Below are 12113 nucleotides of genomic sequence, written 5' to 3'. Positions count from 1 at the left end.
GCATGACCCAAACCATTGAGTAGCTTTCTCCCCACCCCCTGCATCATGGCTGCATTGCTGTTGGCAAGATGGATCATATGCACAAAATGAAGAAAACGTGTATGAAAACAGACTGGTTTGGGGCATCTTATAATCAACAGCTAATAACCTTTCTTTACAAAATAGAACAGTTTTCCCCCAAATCTATCATTCTAAAATTATTACCCATAAATTTCTACAGGTCAAGTACCACTTATCCAAAAGCATTTCAGATTTAAGATGTTTTGGATTTTGGAATATTTGCACTATACTTAACAGCTAAGCATCCCAAATCTGAAAATCCGAAATCCAAAATGCTCCAATAAGCATCTCCTTTGAGCATCATGCCATCACTCAAAGAGTTGTGAATTTTGGAACATTTTAGATTTCAGAATTTCTGGTTAGGGATACTCAACCTATAGTATATTCTTCTACCCAAAATCTAGCACCAGTCTCAATTTGAAATGACAACATTTGCTTTCTGCCCAAAGCCCAATGGGGTCGGTATTATCACTGTATCTAAAGCTTAAGATGAATGATAACACAGTCAATGACTAAACCTCAAATTTCAGAAAACTTTTCTAACAAGATAATCCATGAAGATTTATCCTACCCGAAGTCTTCTGTGGAGAGTCTTTATTTCTCTTTCCATGTCATGCTTCTGGTCCTGGAGTTTTTTAACTGTATCTGAAAAGACCATAAAAGTTTAAATATTTATTCTCACTACAATTTTCAAAGGAATGATATAAAGAAAAGAGGTACTTTAAATATGACATGTGAAAAAGTTATCCTGTCCAAAGACTACAAAAAATTTTAATACAAAACTTTAATAGAAAAAATATTGAATCCAAGTAATAACCAGTATTACTTTCTTTGGAAAATAGCAAGTTAAAAATCACAATTTCTAAATCACTTCCTTCCACAATATCTTAATTCTGAAACAAAATGTAAAACCGTGAGAAATCCACTTTGTTGGTACATAAACAATCAAAACAATATTGACTGTGACTAAAATATGAACTTTTAATCATAAGTATTATTAATCTGCAGTAATTATATAAGCATATCTTTCTTTACACACTAGAATAAATTCCAGAAAAGTAGTGAATTAGTAAAATCAAAATTAGTAAAAAAAATAATACCCAGGGGAGCTGCTATTTAAATTAATCCTACAAAATATTTTTTTAAATAAATATATTTATAAAGTAATAATTATTCAAATTACTCATCTCATAATACAAATTTTCTTAAAACAGTTTCATTCACTCTAAAAACATTCGATGAGTACCAATAAGACGCAAAGTACCATTCTAGATAGAGTGAGGATACAAAAATGAAAGTGCCAGGGTCATAAAGGGAAGTCACCTTCTCTTTGGACATTCTACTCTAAAATCCACGCATAAGAGAGAAATGCCTTAGGAGGGTGCTATGCTGACAGGTGCCACTAAGTAAACCTTTCACAGCTGGTTCCTTTGACAGCTCAGGAACCAATCACTTTTTGGTTAAGGGCAAGGAAGCGTACTTACAACTAGTGGCAAATCCTTACTCTGATTCACCTACAGTCCCACCCCAGTAGATCCCTGGCTTTTCTCTGCGTTCCAACTCTGTCTTACATGGCCTTGTATCGTGTTGCCACCAACATTACCACATCTCTTTATACACCTGTCTCGACCACTAGACTAAAAACACTTCAAAGGCAGAAGAAGCCATGTGATGACCTCACACACTCAGTAGTTGAAATGTGGTAGGTCTTTAAAATGGAATAAATGTATAAATGTGCAGGCTAACGGTAGCATAATAAAAAGCAATGCTGAAACCATTACCTAGGTGTTTGGTTTTTTTTTTAAGTAAGTATCCTATTGACAGAACTTAACAATTTGTCATCAGAGACCGTGTAACTTTAGACATTAGTGTTTCTGGGTAAATAACATTTTCTCCCATTCCTTATACTTAGCAGAAGGAACTCAGGCATAGTGAATACCTGCTTACAATGGCACATGTAATCAAAAAATTCTTCCTGTAGCTAACAATTTACTGGCTTTTAATCAAGACCCTAAAGTATGAGTATACTGATGTTTTTTCTTAGATGGCTCATCATCTTCCTTATCCTTGTTCCACTAGAACCTTCTCTTCTAAAATCTTTTTGCCACTCTATATCTGATGCTGGTATATGTGTGTTCTGATATTTTTAAATGGCATGCATTCACTTTAACAATATAGAGCCTTGAATATTTATAACAATTATATGTGGAATAATAATTCTTACAATTATATAAATAATGCTGTATTTTCTAAAGCTGGATCAGAAATAAATGAGATAAAATGTTGGCAGCAGGGGCAATTCTGGTAGCCAGTGGTTAACTTGCTCCCATTCATTGCCCCGAAACTGTGTAACAAAGTCAGGTCCTGTGAAATAAAAAGGGTTCAAAATTTACTCTTTAATTCTTCAAATGTGTGATATGTACCAACTTTGTACCAAGCTTTTTTTTTAAGTGCTTAAGAAGAAAACGAAAAAGACATAATCTTCATCATCTTAGAGACAAAAAGGTTAGTCTTGTGCTAAGACAACAAAGGTAGATGACTTCATAAACAAAGGATTAAACTTTAAAGCCTGTCTCATATACAAGCTACTTCAGACTCAACCTGCAAACTAAGGGTCAAACAGGCCATCCAAACTGGTTTGGGTAAAGCAGACACCAAGCTGAGTGGGTGAGTGTATGCCCCCTCATCCTTATCTCTGGAGGCAAGGATGGCTCTGGAATCAGCAAGCGAACTTGACTCCTTGTGACCACACATATAGACAAATTCAGGGTTTTGGACATAGATGAGGAGTAAGAACAGAAGCTGAAAATTTTCTAATATTGAAAACACTAGGGTTACACCTTTCATTTACACTGTATCCATTTATATGCAAGAAATATTTCATAATCAAAACAGGTGGCCAGACATGGTGGCTTAGGCCTGTAATATCTACCAATCACTTGAGGTCAGGAGTTCGAGACAAGCCTGGCCAACATGGTGAAACCCTGTCTCTACTAAAAATAAAAAATTAGCCAGGCGTGATGGCAGGTGCCTGTAATCCTAGCTACCCAGGAGGCTCAGATGGGATAATCACTTGAACCCAGGAGGCAGAGGTTGCAGTGAGCCAAGATGGTGCTACTGTACTCCAGCCAGTGCAACAAGAGCAAAACTCCATCTCAAAAAAAAAAAAAACAACAAAAAACAGGCAAGCAAAAAATGTTAGGAGTGTAATTTCTCTTGAAATTTGCTTAAAAAAAATTGTTTTCATTTTCTGGTCACAAAGGACACATCTACTTATTGTTAAACATAATACACGCAAGACAAACGACAGTAAAGCTCACTTTTAACATTTGGCATTTTGATTCTCAGATGACATTTTAAGCTACATGGCCATCTTAGACAAATCACAAATTCTCAATTTCATTCACTTATTTTGTTCTTTTTCTCTTTATTAACCTTTTCATTCACGACCACAGAATTCACATAATCACAATTATTTAAAAGGTGTTTTTCTGTCGCCCGTCACGACATATTTATTATTGTCACCTCTTATAAATAATAAATAAATAAAATCCCTTTAAATAAAAGAGAAACCGGCAGCCAGTGGAAATACTCAGAATAAAGTGCACTAAAGGTGTCTCTAGGGAATTTGATTTAAACTTTACAATCATGCCTGTATTTTTACTCTGAAACAGAAAGTATTATTATTTTCCTGGAAACAAAGGAGTTTGTGCTTAAGTTCTTGTTGTGAATACTAGTTTACAAAACTGCCATCTAGCATGATTTGTGGTCATACAAGAAAGCAGCATTACTCTTCGAGTCTCAAGCCTCTAATGGCAGTTTCCTTCCTCTTCAGTGTTCCTACTGTGAGGGACACTGCCATCTACTGTCTTCAACTCAAAATCAACATTTGAGCTACCAAGGAGAAGAACTACTACTATGATCTTCCTATTTTTAAATTATAAATTATAACTCAATTTCTACAATGTTATTTTTATTCTAAAGATCAGGCAAAGTGCTAGTCTCAATGTCATTAGTACAATTTTGTTCTGAACAACTCTGGGCATTGTCGTACCCATTTAACAAGGAGTTCATAACCTTTGAGCCCCATTCTTGATTATGAACCCCATTATTCTCTAACAAATAAAAAACAATCCATCCTCGCTCTGGTTATATGCCCATCAATCATGCTGACATTACCAGGCCAGGTACCATGGACACAGGATCAATTTGTGACTTTTTCTTTTGTTTTGAGATGGAGTCTCACTCTGTGGCCCAGACTTGAGTGCAGTGGCACAACTAGAGCTCACTGCAGCCTCCGCCTCCTGGGTTCAAGTGATCCTCCCACCTCAGCCTCCCAAGTAGCTGGGATTACAGGCACCTGCCACCACACCCAGCTCATTTTTGTATTTTTAATAGATATGGGGTTTTACCATGTTGGCCAGGCTGGTCTCAAACTCCTGAACTCAAGTGATCTACCTGCCTCGGCCTTCCAAGGTGCTGGGATTATAGGCATCAGCCACTGGGCCCAGCCTTGTTTGGTCTTAATCTCCTGCCTCAGCCTCCCAAAATGCTAGAATTACAGGCATGAGTCAACATGTTCAGCCCTATTTTATTACTAAATGCAAATTATCCCTACATGTTTAAAAGGGGAGGACAAAAAAGAATGAAAAGTTCTTATCACTTACTCTCTAAATCAGAAATAATGAGGTTGTCATGAAGTTTCACAGCACGATGTTGTTCTACTTCATCTTCAAGTTCAAAGATGGTTTCTTTCATGTCACTTCTTTCTGTTTCTTTTTCATCCAGCTCTGATCTTAATTTTTCTAATGTCATATTCAAATCTTCAATTTGTTTCTTAGCGTCTTCTTGGAAGGCTCGGTATTCATCCTCTACCTACATAAAATTGATGATGCAGTTTTAGAAAAGTAAGAGTTGTTCTAAGGTAAGTTTCAGAATTGAGGTACACACCGTTTTGAAGAGGAGCTAAACGTGAGGTACTACAGATGAACTAGAACAACTTGTGTAATAACTGTTAAAAAGTAAGAAAAAGTACTCCATGGTAAGATTTCATATAAAACCCTTAAACATAAACTGTTGCTGTAACACTGACTGAAATTATATTGATATTATCACTGAACTTAACCAGATTATTTACAGGGAAACTTTGGAAATTTTCCTTCCTCCAAAGTTTGAACTGAAAGCATGTACATTTGATTAAAGATTAACATGCTGTCCTAACAAAAATAATGTCATATTTGTGATGATTCCAGTATCAAACTGAAAAAGGGAAAAACAATTCTCAGTGTTTTTACAAAAGTATTAGTTCATAGTAGCCCTTCAACATACATGTACCAAAAAATAATACAAATCTCCTAAACTGTAACTTCAAAAGTAATCACTAAAAAAACCTTAAAATCTAAATTATTCAAAATTTGGCCAAAGATATATTAAAATTTCTTTTAAAACCACGCACTAAAGTAACAAATAAATAAAATGTAAGCTAGAATAATAGATAACTCATGAAAATAAACACTTCATCAGCAACCACATGGGGTACAGATTCCTGGCCAGAATGCCAGCAGCCCTGGGTAGCAGTTCCAATTGAGTTCTCACTATTATGCTGCATGCATGTAAAACAAGGGGCTGGACTGATGATCACTAAGGTCCCTGCCAGCAATAAGTCACAGGCCTCTGAAAAACAGGGGTCTCCATATGCCAAAAATATTTTTAAACTCTCAACAGATCTCTATTTGAAAAACTATTACTACAGCGGAATAAAAGGAAATATGCACTGCTGATGCTACAGACTGGAATACTGACTCTCCAACTATATTATACCAAAACAGATTCAAGATGAGGTGGGAGGAGGTAAGGTTTCATGACCTGCTCCATAGGCATACTCAGAACTAGGGACAAATTCTGGTTTTAGCTGTAATACCAGCCACATCCTCTCACAGGCAGGAAAACAGAAACAAAATACAAGTGAGAGAAAGTGACATTATCTTAAGAATACTTTCACTGCATTCCAAAAAAAGGAAATCATTCTCAAATTTTAAAAATATCAGCTTTAAAAAAAGCTAATAACACACCAAACCAAATCAGTGACCCTGATTCTCAGTAAGCATTGTACATGGCAGCTGCCTAATGCTGTCCGGAACATTTTAATCTATTTAAACAATACCTTAGCAAGGGCATCCTGTAATCGATTGGCATCATTTTGGGTATGAGCCAGATCTTCCTGCAAGCTACTAGCCAAAGTCTCTGCTTTTTCTTTGTCCAGTCTGACACTCTCCAGGAGGTCCTGAATATCAGATTTGTCTCCAGAGTTATGGATAGAATACAGCTCTGTCACTTTCTGCTTTTCATTCTCCAGCTGGGCCTTCAGGCGATTCATCTCTATCTGGTCACTGGCCACTGTGGCTTTGTACTCCTCTAACGTGGCTGCCAAGGCTGCTTTCCCTTTCTGCTCAGACTCAATAATTCGCTCCATATGGTGACTGCGTTCTTTGAGTGCCCCTATCATTTCTTGAGCTTCCTTGTTGTCTTGTTCTGCCATTTTCAAAGTATTGCTTAAATGCTGCTGGACACCAAGAAGCTGCTCCCGTTCAAAACGGGCATTCTCAGCAAGGTCCATGTAACGTTGCTCTAATTCCATATAGCGCCCACTTTTTACATCTTCGTCTATGACATAAGATATGTGATGCTCATCTAGAAGAGAGCGGAAGTATTCAATCTGCCGACTAAAGTGTTCCAACTTATCGCTCTGCTGACATAAAGACTCCATCAGAATAACCTTCTCTTCTCCAAGCCTTTCGTTTTCACTATTCAGTTCTTGGGTAATTTGCTGCAAATCAGCTAGCTCTTGTAGGGTTGCCTGGAGTTCCTCACTTGTACTGTGTTGGTTCTCTTCCATCTGGTGTATCCGTTCAGTCAGGCAAGCCACAGACACTTCACTGGCATTCCCACTGCTCCCCTTCCGGGAGCGCTCTATGCTAGGAATGCCTTCTGACTCTGAAGAGGACGGTGCATCCAGCGCATCATCGCTCGATGTGAGGGGCTGGTAGACCTCACTGCACTCGCTGTCTAGATTGTCCATGGAGTTACTGTGCTGATGGTCCATTAGTGTATTTTCATCCTGACTCAAGAGATCCTCCACTGAGCCAGGGGCAGAGCCTTCCACTGAAGAAGTCAGAGTTCCTCCTCCATCGCTCTGGTTACCAGGGGTGATTTCTGGACTCAGGGACTGATAGCCAAACAGTTTTTCAGAATTGTCCAACCTCTGCTCTAGGGAAAAGCCCAATGCATTCAACCTATCCTTTAACATTCTGTTTTCATTTTTCAGCTGGTTGAGTTCTTCACGGATGGCAGTATTCTGTTCTTGCAACTGCAATAAAGTGGACTCCACATCAGTCGGCTGGTGAGCAATAATGGTTTCCTTCTCAGATTTTTCATCACCCTCAGAATGCTCCTCACTAATGCCCAGCTGGGCACGCATGTCTCGCAGTTCATTTCTCAAGTGTAAAATTTCTACGTCTTTGGTTTTTGCCAGTGTGAGAAGATCCTTCACTTTGGCCTCCAAAGCAGCTTTGTCACTGATCTGATTGTCCGACTTAGACTTGCTCATACGAACATCACATTCTGTAGCAGTTCGACTACGGGAACGTTTAGCCAATGCCACGTCATTAGCTCCCTGACCTGCAGAAGGTAGTTTTTTGCTCTGGTTTAATCGGGTACGTTCACGTAATCTTTCTCTAGTCGAACTGGATTCTTTATTACCTGTAGAAGTGCTCCGCTTGGTTGAAGAAGCTGTGCCTACATGTTTAATACAAAAAAATGTAAGGCAAAAATGTTAGCAATAAAAGGCTATGTAAAATACACAGTTCCTGCTCCAGGTGTAATGAGATGAAATCCAGGATCTACATGTTGATTTAGATCTACAATAATCTTGCCTTAGATTACTTTAGTTTACTCTGTTACTTTAAAGTTCAATTTCTTCGAAACCAGAAGATCATTCATCTTTTTATTATCAAGGAAAAATAAGTTATACACTTTATTAAAAGAGTAAATTTTATGAAATGTGAATTAATCTCTATAAGCTATTATTTAAATGATATATAATAACTTGAATCCAGAAGCAGAGTTTTAACCAGTTGGCTAGAGGCATAATATTAACCAGTTGGCTAGAGGCATAATATTATAGGGCAAGACCAGCAAAGATGACTCCAGGATTAGCCAGTCAGTGGTAAACTAATCATACACAGACAGTGAAGGGGGATCACAGGTGGGCAAGAAGGGAAAAGCAACCTCTGGACAAACCAAAAATCTAAGCTACCTACAAGAAACACAAAAATTTTACTCTGACCAAAGTAAATGCAAAAAAGTTTTCACACCATAAAATGCCACATAACTAGTAACAATTATAACAACAGCTAGCACTTGGTTATATAAACACGTAACATACACATTAACACTTCATACACATTAACTTATATAAGCCTCATTAAACACTGAGGTAGGTGCTATTATTACCTTGTTTTACAGATGAAGAAACTCAGACACAGATGTTAAATAATTTGCCAACATCCCACAGGTAATAAATAAATGAGCCAAAATTCAAACTCAGGTAGTGGTTCCATAATTTGCACCTTAACCAGTATGTTATACTGCCTCTTTTTTTTCCCCTCCCCCCCCCGAGAAGGAGTCTTGAGACTAGAGTGCAGTGGCATGATCTTGTCTCACTGCAACCTCCACCTCCTGGGTTCACGCAATTCTTCTGTATCAGCCTCCGGAGTCGCTGGGACTACAGGCGTGAACAAACACACCCAGCTAATTTTTTATTTTTAGTAGAGACGGCGTTTCACCATATTGGCCAGGATAGTCTTGAACTCCTGATCCCGTGGATCCACCCGCCTTGGCCTCCCAAAGTGCTGGAATTACAAGAGTGAGCCACCACGCCCGGCCGTGCCTCTTTAAATGTCAAAAAACAATGAAGCATTAATGTTAAATAATGATTTGCCAATCAAATCTACATGAATCACATAATTACTTAACTACTAAAATTTTAAACCTGTGAAAACAACTGATACAATCATTTATTTAATATAAAAAGAACAGTTGCTTTTTTTTTTTTTTTGGTGGGGGGATAAAGTCTCACTCTGTCACCCAGGATGTAGTGCAGTGGTGTGATTTCGGCTTGCTGCAACCCTCTGAGTCCCAAGTTCAAGTGATTCTCCTGCCTCAACCTCCCAAGTATCTGGGGTTACAGGCACATGCCACCATGCCTTTATTTGTGTTTTTAGTAGAGATGGGGTTTTACCATGTTGCTGGTCTCAAACTCCTGACCTCAAATGATCTGCCCGCCTCAGCCTCCCAAAGTGCTGGGATTACAGGCAAGAGCCCCCATACCAGGCCAGGAATATGTTTAAATACCTGTAAATACTTAAGAAATAATAAATTTTTATGTTAAAAAATAAGATCCACATCTACTCAATAAATATTTTTAAAGACCCTGTTCATTAAGTGGTGGGATCAGGATATAAAGGTAACAGGGAGCAAATAATCTCCATGGATATAAAAAGATAGCCACTAACAGACCAGGTGTACAGGAGGGTGGGTGGGGAATTCAGGCTGGCCAGAAGATAGACAAGGAAGAGGAAGCAGAAGTGAACATGGCACACAGAAAAGGAAAAGTACAGTCACACAGTTAACAGAAGCTGCTGGGGAATGTCCATAAAGAGTCCTGAAAGATAGGCAGAATTCAGTGAGTCACACTAAGTCAATAAATGATCTTAATTAGGAAAGAAATGTAAAAAAAATTGCATTTTATGAAAATTAATCCAGAGGATATTGACATGGTTTGGCTGTGTTCCCACCCAAATCTCATTTTGAATTGTAGTTCCCATAATCCCCATGTGTTTTGGAAGAAGCCCAGTGGGAGGTAATTTAATCATGGGGGCAGTTACCCTGATGCTATTCTCGTGATAGTGAATTCTCATGAGATCTGATGGTAAGGGGCTTTCCCTTCGCTTGGCTCTCATTCTTCTCCTTCCTGCCACTATGCAGAGAAGAACATGTTTGCTTGCCCTTCCACCATGATTCTAAGTTTCCTGAGGCCTCCCTATCTCTGTTGAACTGTAAATTAAACCTCTTTTCTTTACAGCAGCATGAGAATGGACTAATACAGATACTAAGTGGAACACCTAAGGAAGAAAGCAGAGCAGCAGAGGATGAATGTGGGCAGGCAGACCAACATAAGAGAAAGAGGTCCCACATTCAGGAGCAGCAGTAAGAGCAGAGAAGGTGCAAGAAATCTGTGACAGATTTCAAAGGCAAAAGTAACTAGACTGAGAAAAACAACCGCATACAGAGGTCAGAAATGGAAAAAGATGGCATAACTTATTTATTTATTTGTTTGTTTGTTTTTTAGAAAGAGTCTTGCTCTGTCACCCAGGCTAGAGTGCAGTGGTGCCACCACAGCAAATCCACCTCCAAGGCTCAGGTGATCCTCCCACCTCAGCAACCCAAGAAGCTGGGACTAAAGGCACATGCCACCATACCCAGATAACTTTTGCATTTTTTGTAGAGACGGGGTTTCACCATGTTGCCCAAGTTGGTCTTGAACTCCTAGGCTCAAGTGATCTGCCCACCTTGGTCTCCCAAAATGCTGGGATTTCAGGCGTGCATCGTTGCGCCTAGCTGTTAATTCCTTTCCCTAGTTCTATAAGCGGTACTTCATACTTATCTAAACCAAAAATCCTTCCAAAAAAGAAAATCTGTTCATGTCTAAAAGATAAGACAAATTCCCCTCCAAGATTACTGTAATGAGTAGATAAAATAATCTGAGATAAAGACAAATGAATTGATACACTGAAATCAAACAGTCTTAGGAAAGTCACTAGGAGAAGTAAAGGTAGAGCAGATAAAAAAAGAATAATGATGCTGTTCCAAGCTGAACTGTGTCCCCCCACAAAATTAGTATGTTGAAGCCCTAACCCCAAAACTTCAAATGTGACTGCACCTGGAGACAGTATAATTAAGGTAAAGAGGTAATTAAGGTAAAATGAAGTCATAAGGGTGGGCCCTAATCCAACACCACTGGTATCTTGTAAGAGGAGGAAATGAGGACACACACACACAGGGACAAAACAGTGAAGACACAAAGAAGGCAGCCATCTGCAAGAGATCTCAGGAGAAAACAAATCTGCTAACACCCTGATCTCAGACTTCCAGCCTCCAGATTTGTGAGAAAATAAATTTCTATGGCTTAAGCCACCCAGTCTGTGGTATTTTGTTATGACATCCCCAGCAAAATAAAATAAATATACGAAGCCATACTGAGGCAGCTGATCTAGAGAGGTGATAACGAAATCCTTTCATCAGGTAGCAAGAAATAATGTATACAAACACATGGACTCTCTCCCAGTGCAATTCTAAAGGCAGGAAACAGGAAGAGATACAAATGGCAAGAGTATTTAATTTCCTTCTCACCACACAAGCTAGAATGTTAAATGTGGTGATGACCCCAGCCCTGGGAGTAAAAGACCTTGCCCCACCACCAGCCTTGTGAAAACAGAACCCCAATAAATATTTACTGAGCAAATGAATGCATGGCCTTGGCCAAGACACTTAAGCTTTCTCATCTCTAAACTGAGGATAACAGGTCTCTCATAGGGCTACACAGTGAAAATAAAATGAAATTATGCCTGTAAATCACAAAGTAAGGACTTCAATATTCCTTCTTGTTAATCATACCTATTGTAGTTAACAGAGGGGCCCAATATGAAATGGAAGGAAGAATTTGCAAAAAGTTAAAGCGAAAAAGAAAACAGTAGGACCTGGGCTAGGAAGTCTAATAGACACAAGAGGGTCTAAGAGCCTAAATTATGATGACAGAAAAGGATCTGCTATAATTTTTACAATTTGCTTTCATAAGCTTTATTACAAACACTTGATCTTATGCTTACTGGAAGTTTTAAAGTTCTTTTTCTATAAGTGTAAGAAGTAAAATATGAGAGCATTACTCCTTGGACTGTAAGATAATTTATCAGCTCTATCAAATCTAAAAACAAACA

General features: G+C 38.5%; 1 protein-coding gene across 8 annotated transcripts in view; it reads right to left on the bottom strand.

The window, feature by feature from the left end:
• SPECC1L (sperm antigen with calponin homology and coiled-coil domains 1 like) overlaps positions 1-12113 on the bottom strand; it is a 153281-nt gene that overhangs the window by 84757 nt on the left and 56411 nt on the right. For all 8 annotated transcript variants that reach the window (XM_035267244.3, XM_078336112.1, XM_009007814.5 and 5 more), the window contains 3 exons: positions 6224-7854; positions 4728-4935; positions 632-705 (listed from right to left, as the gene is read on the bottom strand). In XM_035267244.3, the coding sequence (XP_035123135.2) occupies positions 632-705; positions 4728-4935; positions 6224-7854 (1913 nt within the window). The remainder of the gene's footprint in view (positions 1-631; positions 706-4727; positions 4936-6223; positions 7855-12113) is intronic.

Source organism: Callithrix jacchus, chromosome 1 (assembly GCF_049354715.1).
Source record: "Callithrix jacchus isolate 240 chromosome 1, calJac240_pri, whole genome shotgun sequence".
Classification (NCBI taxonomy): Eukaryota; Metazoa; Chordata; class Mammalia; order Primates; family Cebidae; genus Callithrix; species Callithrix jacchus.
This window is presented reverse-complemented; position numbering and strand designations above follow the sequence as displayed.